Source organism: Falco biarmicus, chromosome Z (assembly GCF_023638135.1).
Source record: "Falco biarmicus isolate bFalBia1 chromosome Z, bFalBia1.pri, whole genome shotgun sequence".
NCBI classification, from domain to species: domain Eukaryota; kingdom Metazoa; phylum Chordata; class Aves; order Falconiformes; family Falconidae; genus Falco; species Falco biarmicus.
In genome coordinates, this window is record NC_079311.1 from 1,873,663 (window position 1) to 1,887,737 (window position 14,075).

General features: G+C 41.8%; 1 protein-coding gene across 2 annotated transcripts in view; it reads left to right on the forward strand.

The window, feature by feature from the left end:
* The window catches only part of ATG10 (autophagy related 10), a 90,103-nt gene that overhangs the window by 56,761 nt on the left and 19,267 nt on the right, over nt 1-14,075 (forward strand). For both annotated transcript variants that reach the window (XM_056324120.1, XM_056324119.1), the window contains exon 5: nt 4,853-4,950. In XM_056324120.1, coding sequence (XP_056180095.1) covers nt 4,853-4,950 — 98 coding nt within the window. The remainder of the gene's footprint in view (nt 1-4,852; nt 4,951-14,075) is intronic.

Genomic DNA, 14,075 nt, shown 5'->3' on the forward strand with positions numbered 1-14,075 from the left:
TCTGGCTGAACCCTTTGAGTTCAGCTCCATCACAGGAAAGAGAGAAGAAGCAGAGAGGCTGATTGGCTCAGCAGGTGCCACAGTGGCCCCTTGTTGCTAGCAGCAACAATTACAAAGTGCTCTGTCAGCACAGCTGGATATTTGAGGTCTCAGTGGGTTGCAAGAATGTTTAACAGGGCTGCTAAACACGTGAATGGTGACAGCCCTTGAATAAGGGGTCTACGGGCGCCCAAAGAATACAGATGTGTGTTTTGTGCAACTCTGGGAGCTTGCAAATAAAGTGGATTCACTTACATTATCCTAAGCAGATGACCAAATTCACACAAACTGAGGAGTTTTAAAACATAAACCACACTTCCAGCCGGATTACCTGAAATGGGTTTTATTGTCCACACTTACCTTCTGACACTGCAGGAACAAAACCAAAATGGACTGCAAAACCTCCGAACTGTCCTTCTTTCCCTTGTGCTCTCTAACAAGCAGTCCTTCTATCAGTCATTTTAAGATCTTAGAGTAGTTGTTGTTTGGGGGTTTTTGTGGTTTGTTTTTTTTCTCTTTTTTTTAATTGAGAAAGAAAGCACCAGACTTTCAGGTCTTTATCCCAGAAAAGAGGGTGGGGAAACGCACCATCCAGACTGTCTTCTTTCTCCAGTTGAACTCACATCCATTTTAAGTATCGATAACTTAATATTTCTTGCTGCATCTGGCCTTCCATCTAGTCATTTAAATAATGTACGGGAACACAGTACCTGGAAGCATGTATGAAAGCTAACTCCATTTAAAATGCACACTTAAACTCCTTTAAAGCTTAGTGAAATATATTAAAATAGTGCAGAAAATGAAAAATATAGGGAAATGTAAATCCAAACATATTTCAATGTATAAGTGCATAATCAGAATGCCCAGATCAATTTTTTATTCCTATCTGAAACGTTGCAATTACTCTATATTAACTACTGAAGTATTTTATTGTCTGTGGTCTTGCTATGATATGAACTGAAATTTTCAGTATGGATGTTATTTGTATTTTCCTCTGAAGTGAAAGTAATTCTACACTGATATATGATGGAAGATACACTACTTCTCATACATGAAGTAATAAAATCCATGAGGTGAAGACAAAACTAAATTTAACTATAATATGCTTAATGCTTCAATAATATTTGATCATTTCTGTAAATGAGATTAATGGTTAGAGTCAGAGTCATCAATTTCCTGTGTATGATCTGGATTTGCTGAAGTGTTATAAAAATTCACAGATACAAAGAAAGGTGTACAGAACAAGATCTAGAGTGGCAAATCAAATTTTGCATTAGAATGTGTGTTGTTCTAGATTTTCCATTTGGATTTCCTCTGGATTCTCTTTGCAGGTTGAATAAAAAACAGAAAATCACAAGTATGTATGGCATCTCGTATTCACAGAATCATAGAACAGTTTGGGTTGGAAGGGACCTTAAAGACCATCTAGCTCCAACCCTCCTGCCATGGGACACCCCCCCCCCGCCCAAGCTGCCCCCAGCCCCGTCCAGCCTGGCCTTGAGCCCCCCAGGGACGGGGCACCCACAGCTGCTCCGGGCAGCCTGGGCCATCTCACCACCCTCACCGTACAGAATTCCTTCCCAGTATCTTACCTAAACCCACCCTCTTCCAGTCTCAAACCGTCGCCCCTCGTCCTGTCACTGCAGGCCCTGGTAAAACATCTCTCTCCACCTTTCTCGTAAGCCCCCTTTATGGATCAGGAGCCCACCAGAAGGTCTCCCCGGAGCCTTCTCTTCCCCAGGCCGGACAAGCCCAGCCCTCCCAGCCTGTCCTGACGGGAGAGGTGCTCCAGCCCCCTGACCATCTTCGTGGCCCGGCTCTGGACCCGCTCCAGCAGGTCCGTGTCTGTCCTGTGCCGAGGGCGCCGGGGCTGGGCGCAGCGCTGCCGGGGGGTCTCACCACAGCGGAGCAGAGGGGCAGAGCCCCCTCCCCCGCCTGCTGGCCAGGCTGCGGGTGACGCAGAGCCCGGGGTACAGCCAGCTCTCTGGGCTGCGAGCCACGTTGCTGGGTCATGCTGAGCTTGCCCACCAGCGCCCACAAGTCCTTCTCCTCAGGGCTGCTCTGAATCCGCTGTCCGCCCAGCCTGTGTTTGTGCTTGGGATTGCCCCGACCCACGTGCAGGACCTGGCACTCGGCCTGGTTGAACCTCATGAGGTTCACACAGGCCCAGCTCTCCAGCCTGCCCAGCTCCCTCGGGACAGCATCCCTTCCCTCCAGCCTGTCGACCACCACCACGCAGCTTGGTGGTGTCAGCAAACCTGCCGAGGGTGCGCTCGATCCCACTGCGAGTGTCGCCCACAGAGATGTTAAAACAGTGCTGGTCCCAGTACTGACCCCTGAGGTACACCACTCATCACTGGTCTCCACTTGGACATCAAGCCACTGGTTTCAATTCTTTGAGTGCGATCATATAGCCAATTCCTTATCCACTGAGCAGTCCACCTGTTAAATCCATGTGTCTCCAGTTCCGAGGCAAGGATGTCATGTGGGGCAGTGTAAAATGCTTTGCACAAGTCCAGGTAGATGACACCAGTTGCTTTTCCCTCATCCACCAATGCTGTAACCATGTCATAGAAGGCCATCAAATTTGTCAGGCATGACTTGCCCGTAGAGAAGCCATGTTGGCTGTCACCAGTCACCTCCTTATTTTCCATGTGCCTTAGCATATCTTCTAGGAGGATCTGCTCCAGGATCTTGCCAGGTACCAAGGTGAGACTGACTGGCCTGTAATTCCCTTGGTCTTCCTTATTTCCTTTCTTAAAAATGGGAGTTACATTTCCCTTTTTCCAGTCTGTGGGCCCCTCTTCCCTCCAGGGCTCTATCCCTTGGTACTCTACCAAGAAGATCCCTGCAGAGGCCAAAGTCTGCTCTCCTGAAGTCCAGGGTGTGGAGATTGCTGTGTACCTTCCTCACTGCCATGACTGCTCAAATATGATGGATAGTGGCCACTTCATCCACCAGTCCTCTCAGGACCCATGGGTGCATCTCATCAAGTCCCATGGACTTGTGCACCTTCAGGTTCCTTAGATGCTCTCAAATTATAGTGGGTGGTTCTTCATCCTCCCAGTCCCTGACTTCGCCTTCTGTGACTTGGGCAGTGTGGCTGGGCCACTTGACAGTGAGGACCGAGGCAAAAAAGTCATTAAGTACCTTAGCCTTCTCCATGTCCCAGGTAATCAGGTGTCCCATTTTCTTCTGGAGAGGGCTTACATTTTCCCTGGTCTTGCTTTTATCACTGACGTACCTACAGAAGCTTTTCTTGTTGCCCTTTGATGTCCCTGGCCAGATTTAATTCTGTCAGGGCTTTAGCTGTCCTAAGATGATCCCTGACTGCTTGGACAGTTTCTCTGTAATCTTCCCAGGCTACCTGTCTTTGCTTCCAGCCTCTGTAGGCTTCCTTTTTGTGTTTGAGTTTGTCCAGTCGCTCCTTGTTCATCCATGCAGGCCTCTTGGCATTTTAACCTGACGACTTCTTTGTTGGGATGTGTTGCTGCTGAGCTTGGAGGGGGTGGTCCTTGAATATCAACCAGCTTTTTCTGGGCCCCTCTTCCCTCCAGGGCTCTATCCCTTGGTACTCTACCAAGAAGATCCCTGCAGAGGCCAAAGTCTGCTCTCCTGAAGTCCAGGGTGTGGAGCTTGCTGTGTACCTTCCTCACTGCCCTAAGGATCTTGAGTGCCACCATTTCATGGTCACTGCAGCCAAAGATTACCTGCACACAAGTGATCTGAGCATAAATACATCCTTCTAAAGTTAACTTACGCTCTCATAACAAATTTCTTGGTAGCTGTTAGACCATCTCCAGCACAGCTGTGGTATCTGCCATCGTTAGACAGAGGGCATGATGGTCTACCAGGTCTCACATTCATGAGGATGGCATAGTATAACTAGTTAATATGCTGTTTACCCCTTCGGATACTTCATTTGCCACATGCTTCTGCTATATGGTGCTTATGTAAGTTCAGAACTTGATGCTTTTTTATAAATATGTGCTGAAAATAAGATAAAACAGAGACTGTAGGCAGCTGGTTTTAACTTATATCTAAACATGGCATTCAAATGTTAATTGGGTGAATAAATCTTGTTCATTTAACAGACATGAAAATGTCAGTGGAATAAAACTTTATCACAGGATAATGGTTTCTGACACCTAATAAATGCAAGATGAAGCTACTTATTGAAAGTAGATCAAAATATTCTGTTGCCGTTTGCCAAAAACAAATATTCAGGAAAAATTGACATGCTTATTTTCTGAAGTGCTTGACACTAATATCATGGCTTAGTTCTGACCATAATTCGCAACCAAAACCTGGTGCACCAAAGCTATATAAATGCAACTCAATAAAAAACTATGGGCATGTAGGTTACCAAAACGCAGTAAACTTTTGTCTGCAGAATTTTGTTCCTTAGATTTTTTCCACTCACACTGTGAATTGCATGTATTTACATGAGACAGCTGTTCACGATACTGTTTTGTGGTTTTAAATATGTCTTGTCCAAGCATTGTTACACAAAATTAGTTTAACTTCACACCTTACAACCAGAGCAGTAAGTTGTTACTATCAGGTGACAGAGAAGAAAGCTGAACAGGGAATTTGGGGTAGTTTTATCAGCACCTTCAGTCAGGGTTTCAGCAATGCTGTTTTTGGAGTTACAGGGGCAGAAAGAGGTCAGTCATATTTTGCTGTTATTTTTTACATCTGCTTCCAGATAATCTGTATTTTCAGATTTACTTTTGCTATTCTGTATTAAAGATATAGCATGATTAAGAGCTTTAACCTGTGGGTGGTTGTTTCCCTCTCCACCCCCTCACAGATGGAAGACCTTTAACTCTGGATGAAATATGGAAGAGTGTTCATGCATGCTACCAGGCTCGTCTGCTGGAGGGGCCCTGGGACACTATTACACAGCAGGTGAGAAACCACTGGTCCTTTACAAAATTGATGAATGCAATATATGCCTGGATCCTCAATGGACTTTTTCCCCCCCTGGACACAGATAAAATGCATAGAAGTCTTAACTGAGTTTGTGCTGAGCCAGTTACCAACAGTAGTTTTAGTCCTGAATTTTGAAGGATATGTAGGGGTTCATCATGTAAGACTTAACATGACAGTATCTCTCATTTAAAATACTTCTCCAAAGCTGGTCCTGCAAACTTCAGGCAATTTCTGAGTAGTCATGGAATTGAGTAAATACAAAAGTAGACTTATGTATCTAAGTAAAATATATTTGTGTGACATTTCATGGATTGTCTATTAATCAAATTACCAAAAAAGACTGTGTAATTTTCCATTTTAAATAGACTTGCAAACTCTGGGCTTGAAGGAGAGAAAATTGGTCTCTCAGTCAAATAATAAATTATTGCTGACTAATTTCTTGAAGAATCAGTAGTTAATGAATGCCATGTTTTAGAACAAGAAGCAGATTAGTAAACTCTGATATCACTGCCTTCTGTTAAAGCTATTCAAATCACTTTTATTTAAAGTGGTTTTAAGTCACCAGATCGTTTCAGCAACAGTTGCCAGACTTGTGATGGCTGTCTTGAAAACAGTCATACTCGTTCAAGGAACAGTGAGATATGGTTCAAGCTGAGTTCGTTGCTCTGGTTTCTTCCCTCGGCTCCAGGCCTCCAGTGCGAGTTTGGACAAAGAACAGAGACTCTTTGGGTGCGAATTTGTTACCATCAGACAAAGATACTAATGTGTTCTTTCTTCCTCCCCTTTCCTTCCTTGACTTTTTGATTTTAGCTGATTCCAGGCACACAGGTCTCTTACTATAGCAGATGGCACAACAGGGATGTAACCTCAACTGAATTCTGCAGGTGGTTCCTTAATTCAACTAATACAATTTAATTACAGGATGCCTATTTGTAGATGGTACTCAATTATGGGAATGCAAGCAGCACTCATGTTTTTGCAGCCACAAACTGTTATTTATGTTATAATAGCTCCCTGAGAACCTTACAAGCATTGTTTTTTTGATGTCTGCTGGACTTGTCTGATTTCCTGACTTGCCTGCTGCAGAATGAAGGTGAGAAGGTTAGGTTTTAATAAAATAATTGAATACGGTAGCAGATAACTGCGCAAGAAAAGTATTGTAGTTCAGATTTTTCGGTAAAATTTTACAATTTGTAGCTGAAGTTCCACATTTGCAGCTAAATCATGAATGTTTCTGCATAGAGAGCCAGAGGATTCGATTAACTTTGCCTTCACAGTTCCCACCTTCTTACATTCCTAGACCAGTAACTCTGTGGTCAGATGCTAGGTATCCCGTAGGGCTGACACCTATGGTATTTCCCAGGTGAGCTGTTCTGGCTTGTGGGTAGTTTATATTCCCACCTGCAAAAATGTACAGGAGAATCTGCTATGTGCACTCTAGAGGTAGCGTGCCTTCTCGATGCTCATATTATACTGTGGCCTGAAGCCATGTTCAGGCTCCTCTCTAGAAAGCACAATCTCTTTCTGTTTGTCTGCAGCAGCCTGCAAGAACCTACAGCTCTGTATAGGTAATAAATCATAATGCAATACTACTGAGAATAAAGCATAAACAGTATGTTTGGAATGTGTAAAATCAGAGTGGTGGAAGCCAAAATGAAAACCAGGTCATTCCCACGCAGAGATTATTTTTACCTCTTAAGCAACAGTAAAGTAAAACTGTCCTGCATCTAATAACTAGAGATGTGTGTGAGATACTTACACTCAAAAACTTGCAGAAACAGGTTTTATGGCTGATAAAATGTGTAGAGTGCTGAACCTGTTGTCTTCGTGACACCTCTCCAGATGTGGTTCAGCCAACATGAGTCCAGTGACAAACACAAACTGAGATGTAAAGAAACAACAACAAGTTGCCCATGAGCCAGCAGTGTGGCCAAGGTGGCCAAGGGGGATCCTGGGGGGCACGAGGAGGAGCGGGGCCAGCAGGTGGAGGGAGGTGACCCTCCCCCTCTGCTCCGCCCTGGTGAGGCCGCATCTGGAGCGTGTGCCCAGTGCTGGGCTGCCCAGTTCACCAGAGACATGGAACTGCTGGAGAGGGTCCAGCAGAAGCTACGAAGCTGATGAGGGGCCAGAGCATCTCCCTTACGAGGACAGGCTGAGAGAGCTGGGCCTGTGTAGCCTGGAGGAGACCGAGAGGGGATCTCATCGATGTCTACAGATGTCTTAAGAGCGAGTGTCAGTAGGACAGGGCCAGGCTCTTTTCAGCGGTGCCCAGTGACAGGACAAGGGGCAACGGGCACAAACTGCAGCCCAGGCAGTTCCACCTGAATATGAGGAAGAACTTCTTTACCTTGAGGGTGATATTAAGGTGACTTCCATTACATAAGATTACAAGCTAAGTTAAACTCTTTATCCTAGAGTAATATAGACTATACTTCAGGCTGATAGCACAATACTGGAACTGCTGGCAGGTAGCAGAAGCCAGATAAGTTGAGATCCTGTGCTAACTGCACTGCATGATTTGGAATTAGTTTACTTTTTTTCCTGTGCCATTTGTATGTACGCCTTCTCCCTGAAGACCCTATACCAGTGGCTCAAGGACACTGAATTCCACTGACTTCAGTGAAGTTAGCCTGCTTTACATCAGTATTGAACTTGGTCCGAAGGCCCCAGCTGCATTCCTGGATTGCAAATGTACTTTCCCACATGACTACAAGGCCTCCAGGAAAGTGGCTTCAAGAGGTCTACAGTTTTGATTTTAGGTGAAAGCAGAAAGGCAGCAGGCAGTGAGAGTGCATTTGCTTATGGTCATTCAGTCAAGTGATAAGAGGGAATGTATTGTTTGTGGAAGCATGCATCTCTGGATGTATCAGAGCAGAGAAGAGCGCCAGTACAATTAGCGGGGTCAACGCTGTTGCGTTTTCAGTGTCAGCAACCGCTAGTGCAACAAACACTTCCCCTTGTAAACTGAGAGATGCATATGCCAGTGCAACTGTAAAACAGCGGTAAAAATCAGAGTATTCTCAAAGGAATTATGAAAGACAATAAATTCATACTGTAAGCACTAGCCTGCAAGCCTCAGATCAAAGCAAGGGTTAGGTCTACAAGAAAAAGAGTACTTTTCTCCCCTCAAATGAATCAGGGTTCTGAACTGAAATACTGAGTTTTCTCTTCTCTTTCTGTTTTTCTGCTGACCCATTTTGTTATGTGGGTTAGGCTTTGCCTGCAGGGACACAGATCGTATAATGCAAGTCACTGGGCAAACTCACAAAGTCAGGCTTGAACTCTCAGTACACGTGAACAGCAGAGAGAGAAAAGGCTTAAGATTTTGCTCCAAAACAGATACAAATTTTAAATTCTAAAGCAATCCACCACTGAGAAGAAAAATTGAGCTTAGCATTGTTCACGTGTAATGTTCCTTAACTTTTAACTAGTGCTGATTTTGTACTTTGATTCAATAATTGACAGATTAGGAAAAGAAAGTAACACTGCCTTTTTTTCTCCCAGATCCAGGATCTTACACTAATAATTTAGAACCTACATTCCATGTATGTTATGAAATGTGGGTGCCATGCCTGTACCCAGTTTTGATACAACTATATTTTGGCTTATAGTCTGTATGGTGAAATATAGCTGAGATCAAGAACCGACACATTGCCTAAGCTGCAAAGAATATAGCTTTTTGGCTATTACATTGCCAAAAAACCCCCAAATTTTAGGTAAAATTTGAACTTTTTTATTTATTTATTATTATTGTGGAAAGTCACGCTCATTTTCAGAGAAAGCATCTTCATATACTTTTACTGACTAGATTGTTTTTATTGCAAAAAGCAGAAGTCAGCTCATTACCTTCGTATAAATAAATCAACATGATAAGGTTGCATAGTATTTTATAATGATAATTGATAAATGGTGATGATTTAATTGCACTTCCTCTAGTAATAATCTTAAAATGCTCAAATGAAGTTCCTATGATTGGCTTTCTTGTGAGTTAAATCTCCCTAGAGTCTTCAGTCATCCCTTTTCTACATCCAGTGATAACTTGCTTTGGCTGTTTTAAATAATACAAATCAATTATAACACACAGCTGTTTAACAAAACTTCTAAATGTTGCTACAGGTCTCTGTGGGTGTTTCCTGATGGCTTATAATGACATCAATTGAGCACACCTGGTAAGATCTGTGTGAGCTGGAAGTAGCTTAATTCTGCAATGACAGGAAAATTAAGGAGTATTTATGGATTACTGTTGCATTTCAGAACTGTTGCCAATTGTGATTTTAGCTTCTTTTTACCAAGAGCTGGAAATGCAATTGCAGACATTGCATGCCCAACTCCTGAACAGTTTACTTGTTACTTGGTGGGTGCTTTCAAGGGTATCCTGTATGAGTTAATTCTCTCTACACGTTCTACACAAAAGAATGTCTCTTCACTTTTTTGCATTAATGGATTCTTTACAAGAAGCTCCCTTCCAAGTCCGTGTACCTTTCCTGAACTGCAGACAAATACAGCTTTCCTCAGTTGGATTTTCCCATTCAGCTTGACTTAGGGTGGAATCCCAGCCCTGCATCCCTCATACCACCATACTGGGTAACCTTCCAGGCCCCTCTGGCTGCCAGCCCTGGTGTTTTTCCTGACTGCATTGCTGTTTAAAAGTACTTATTAAGCCAGTTAAGTATCAGCTGTAAAGAGCTGGTAAGACATCCAGATGTTTGGAAGAGGACAGGAGGAGAAGACAACAGATGTCAGGTTGAGAGAGCTTGCAGATAGGGTGAAGGTAAAAATAACACTGGGGCTCCTGGGGAGATTTCAACTAATAGTGGAAAACAAAACCGAGACACATTCTCCAAAATCTCAGGCAAGTGTGTCCAGCTAAAAGAAAGTTGCAGTAAATGGGAAGAAAAGCCTAGACAAAAGAATAAAGTAAGTTATTGTGGTAATGGATGGCAGCAAGAGACACATGTAATTTGCTTGCATGTACTCTGATATTCAGCAGAGAAATCCAGTACAGTAAGTGTATAGTGGCATTGGGTAAAACATCTCAAACATAATGGTCCTTTGTGTAATGCAACAACAGATCCACCACATCAGTGTCCAGGTATAATATATCAGAGGCATAGTTAAATCGGCAGCAGTCCAAAAGTGCCATGGTCAAATGCTAAATGATGAGGCAATTTGAAAGGAAAAAACCACCAGAATTGGAAAAAGTTTCAAAAACAAGGAACAGAGAGTAGAGACTAGAAATGAAACAAGGGAGAGGGATCTTCCCGATTATAAAGGTGAACATACGGTAGTGCATGATTTATCAACTAGAAATTTAAAAAATAAAGGTAACTGAAGTTTAGTTAAGCTGTAAAGGCTACATTTTACTTTTTTATCATTTTGGAAATCTCCCCCAGGGTGAATGGGAGATGTGAAGCAGCAGAAAGTGACTGTGTGGTTATAGCCAGAACTTCAGTCTTCTAACTATGTAGTATTAGGTCCTTGCTGTAGAAGTTGCAAATACAGAGGACATAAGTACCTGACAATACCAGATTTTGTCCTCTTAAATTTTAGAAGCCTGCTTTTCAAAATTATGGCCTGGTAATCACAAGGATTTAAGATCATAGTAACTTCACCAGGTACTATATACACACTTCCATGTAAGCTGTATGTATTATTGCACACAGCAGTAAAGCTGCTTTGAAAGTTTTAATGTATGTCTAATGGCCAAACTTTCAAATAACGATTGAACCGTTTAAAAATGTAAATAGCAAAACTGAACAGAGATGCTCAGCTTGTCTTAGTGAATCATATTTACGTTTTTTCCACTGCAAGGTAACTCATTGTCTGTGAAAAGCTTTGAGATGACAGTCTTCAAGACTGAAGCTCTTTTTTTGTTAGAATGGGTATGGGATAGGTGTTGGTAGTACATTAATTTTCATCCTGGTGTGGCTAGGTGCTCCAAACCTATGAGGTACCTACATCAAGGACCAAGAGAATAATGTAGTCTCCACATCCAGTTAAGTTTTCTGCAGAGAGCGTGAAATGGTGCTGGACTGGTGATGTATACAGTTACCTATTAAAAGGTAGACTGAGATCCGTTTATTTACCAGGCACTTTCTGAAATTTGTTTAAGAATTATAGAATATTTATTGCAGTGAAAAAATGGATAAAGACACTAGTAATTTTTCATCCTTTCTTTGCCCTGATGGGTATTTATAGAAGTGTATACACAGTAGAATGACTTCAGCAGGAAGAAGTGAAGCATTCTCACCTCAGAGTACCATGTAGGTCAGTGGTGAACTGCTCTCCTAGGAAGTCAAGAGATTTACTCTAAATCAAGCAGAAAAAAAATTTGAATCTAGGTCTCTTATGTCTCAGGTGAGTTTTCTACTTGCTTGTGGAGTAAAGGGGAGGTAATAACTGCCTTCTCATCTTTCTTTTTGATACGTTTGTGCAAGATCTGCTTTGGTAGGCATGCTGCATGAATGCCTATGGGCTACCTGCATTGTTGTCATAGACATACTCTGGGAGCCATATCAGGGCATAGGCCATAAACTGATCACCGTTTCAAGATGTAATTGTTTATGCACATGCCCAGTGACATAAATGTGTTTTGGTTTTTTTTTCTGTGGGGAGAGACAACACCAAGCAGCATGCATTTCTAAGACTACAGTGAAGCTGAGTAGTAATTTTAAGAATTTTAGATACAAGCCCTTGAACTTATATGCCCAAGCCCATTTTTTTATTCTTGTCGCTTGTGCAAGTCCATGTCTTGGTTATTTTTTGCCTGTGCGGAAGCAAACTAGCATGAGAATTTTAAAAGCCGATGAACGAACCTGGCCACAGTCAGTTCCAGGTATAACCAAAAATGTTAACAGTGTGATGTCCTAAAGCCTGACCTTCCCTTGAGAAAACAAAGTCATAAACACCACCCAAGTATATGTGCTAAGGCTTAATCAATGCTTAGTGATGATAGGATATAAAATCAAACATCTGAGGATAGAAATCAAATTGCATTATTACAGGAGGCTTAACAGTTGGAAAATTGCCCAATAAAACAAGAAGGAAAGCTTGGTGACTTGAAGGTCCTGCAGAAATAGTCTAAAAAACTAATCTGTGAATCAGGGCTCGGAAAGATTGTGGAAATTACAGAGCATATGTTTCTGTACATCCCTCCCCATCCTACCCTTTTTAGCCAAAACTGTTCAGATGCAGTTACTTCTACTATCAAAATGTGACTTAGAGGTGTGTGTGCAGGGCTTGGTTCTGGATTTGCCAACCATAAGTCAGCGTTTTGCTTGTTCAGTGCTTTGCTGTCACTTCAGAAGAAGACATTCAGATCATTCTGATACTGACGGTAAATGCAGCAGTTTGTGAGGACAGTGCAAAGCCTCTGCATTGTATTAACTCAGATCTTCTGCCAGTCTGGAATTCTGCTTCCAGAAGGGTGAAAAAAACCTTCTGGATTCTTAAGAATGATGCATTTCTGTGGTTGCATTGATTTTGTTATTCTGCCACTCTGTCTTCTCATAAAACTTGTTTTTCATGAGCCTCCTTCATGGCACTGCAGAAAAGGTAAACCTAGTAGTCTTATGAATAGTGATCTGTGCAAATACACTTTCCTTCAAAGTTTATTTGTCCTTTGTTGTGTTCCTGCAGTTCTATAACCTTGCATAAATGCTTAAATATGGCAGATCGTTGTTGTCTATGCAGTGGTCTATTAAAAGATCCTCTAGAGCGCTTCAAGTCTTTGCTTAAAGGCTCACCTTAAAATAAAAAACTATAGACTGTTGATACCAATACTAGCCAAGTGAAGACTGAAAGGGATTCTGCTGGTTTCCTTCTTCATTGTTCATGCATCTTTAGGTGCAGACTGTATAACCCTTTTCGGAGTCCTCATCTACAATGAATAAAGCTGTTTCCATTTGCTAATAGCACTTCTGCTACAAAAAGGGATGAGTTAGCGACTCTGTCCCACAGTGTACTGGATCTTAAGTTTCAGGGTAGTAAGTGATAAGGAATTCTGTGTCTTGTTTTTTCCTCAACATTCATTTCTCAATTTTGTCTGAGGTGGGTGTTTCTTTTCTGTCATTTGATACTTAGGAGGTAGCTGTAATATAATTTCTGTTACATGTCCATTCTGTCATATACAAAGTAGTCAACCAAACCTAAACTACCCAAATAACAGCACAGAACTGCACTATTTCAATATTTATCCAGGGTCTGCTCTTTTTCAATATGTAGTTAAGAATCTGGAAGATGTATTCTTTATAGTACTTCAATAATCCTGTCCATTACATCACTTAATTTATAGCAGTGTTAACAGAAAAATCAATAAACATTATTTCTAAAATGTCAAGGATGTTAATGATGTGATTTAAAAAAGGAAAAGGATTCAAAACTCTGAACAGAACACATTGATGTAGTGTTGTAGAGGCACATCTTGCTGAAACTGTGGTAGGGAGGATTTAAATCATTATGGCTCAGTCATCTTGAAAAATGTGTGTAGGTCGCTATTCTTAGACATACAAATCTTTCTTGCCATATTGTGGGATTTTGCTAAGTGGGGGAGACTGTATACAGTATATCTTAACAGAAGGTTGCTAAGATCGCTCTTAAATCATTTTGAGTCATATCAACAGTTGCTATGGAACCCCTGCTAATATTTTTGGAAAATTATTAGTACAACTTCCTGAGGAAAGGGAGTCTTACCAGTATTGATTAGAAAGCTGTTTCACAGAAAAAAATCTTAAGAATGGGAAGGCTGGGTAAATAATTATTTCCAAATAAAATTTTCTGTCGTGTATTGAACTTCTGTGGTTTAAACCAAGCAGTAGTATTGTACAAGCTAGCGAGTAGGTTTATGTTAAAACTAAGCATTAATTAATATTGTGTAGCTGCCCTACAGTTTAATCATGCTTTTCCCAGTAAGGCTTTATGGACATAAACTTAGTCTGACCAATTTCGTAGGAGGAAAAGATCAAATAGTGGACTGGTAATAAATGATGTAGAGTAAATACAGAGGTGTAATGGATAATTTACATGTAGAGAGAAAAAGCAGTAGGAGAATCTGTGTGCCAGTTTCTGGGGCACAATTCAGGGTAGACTTGTTCCAAGCACTG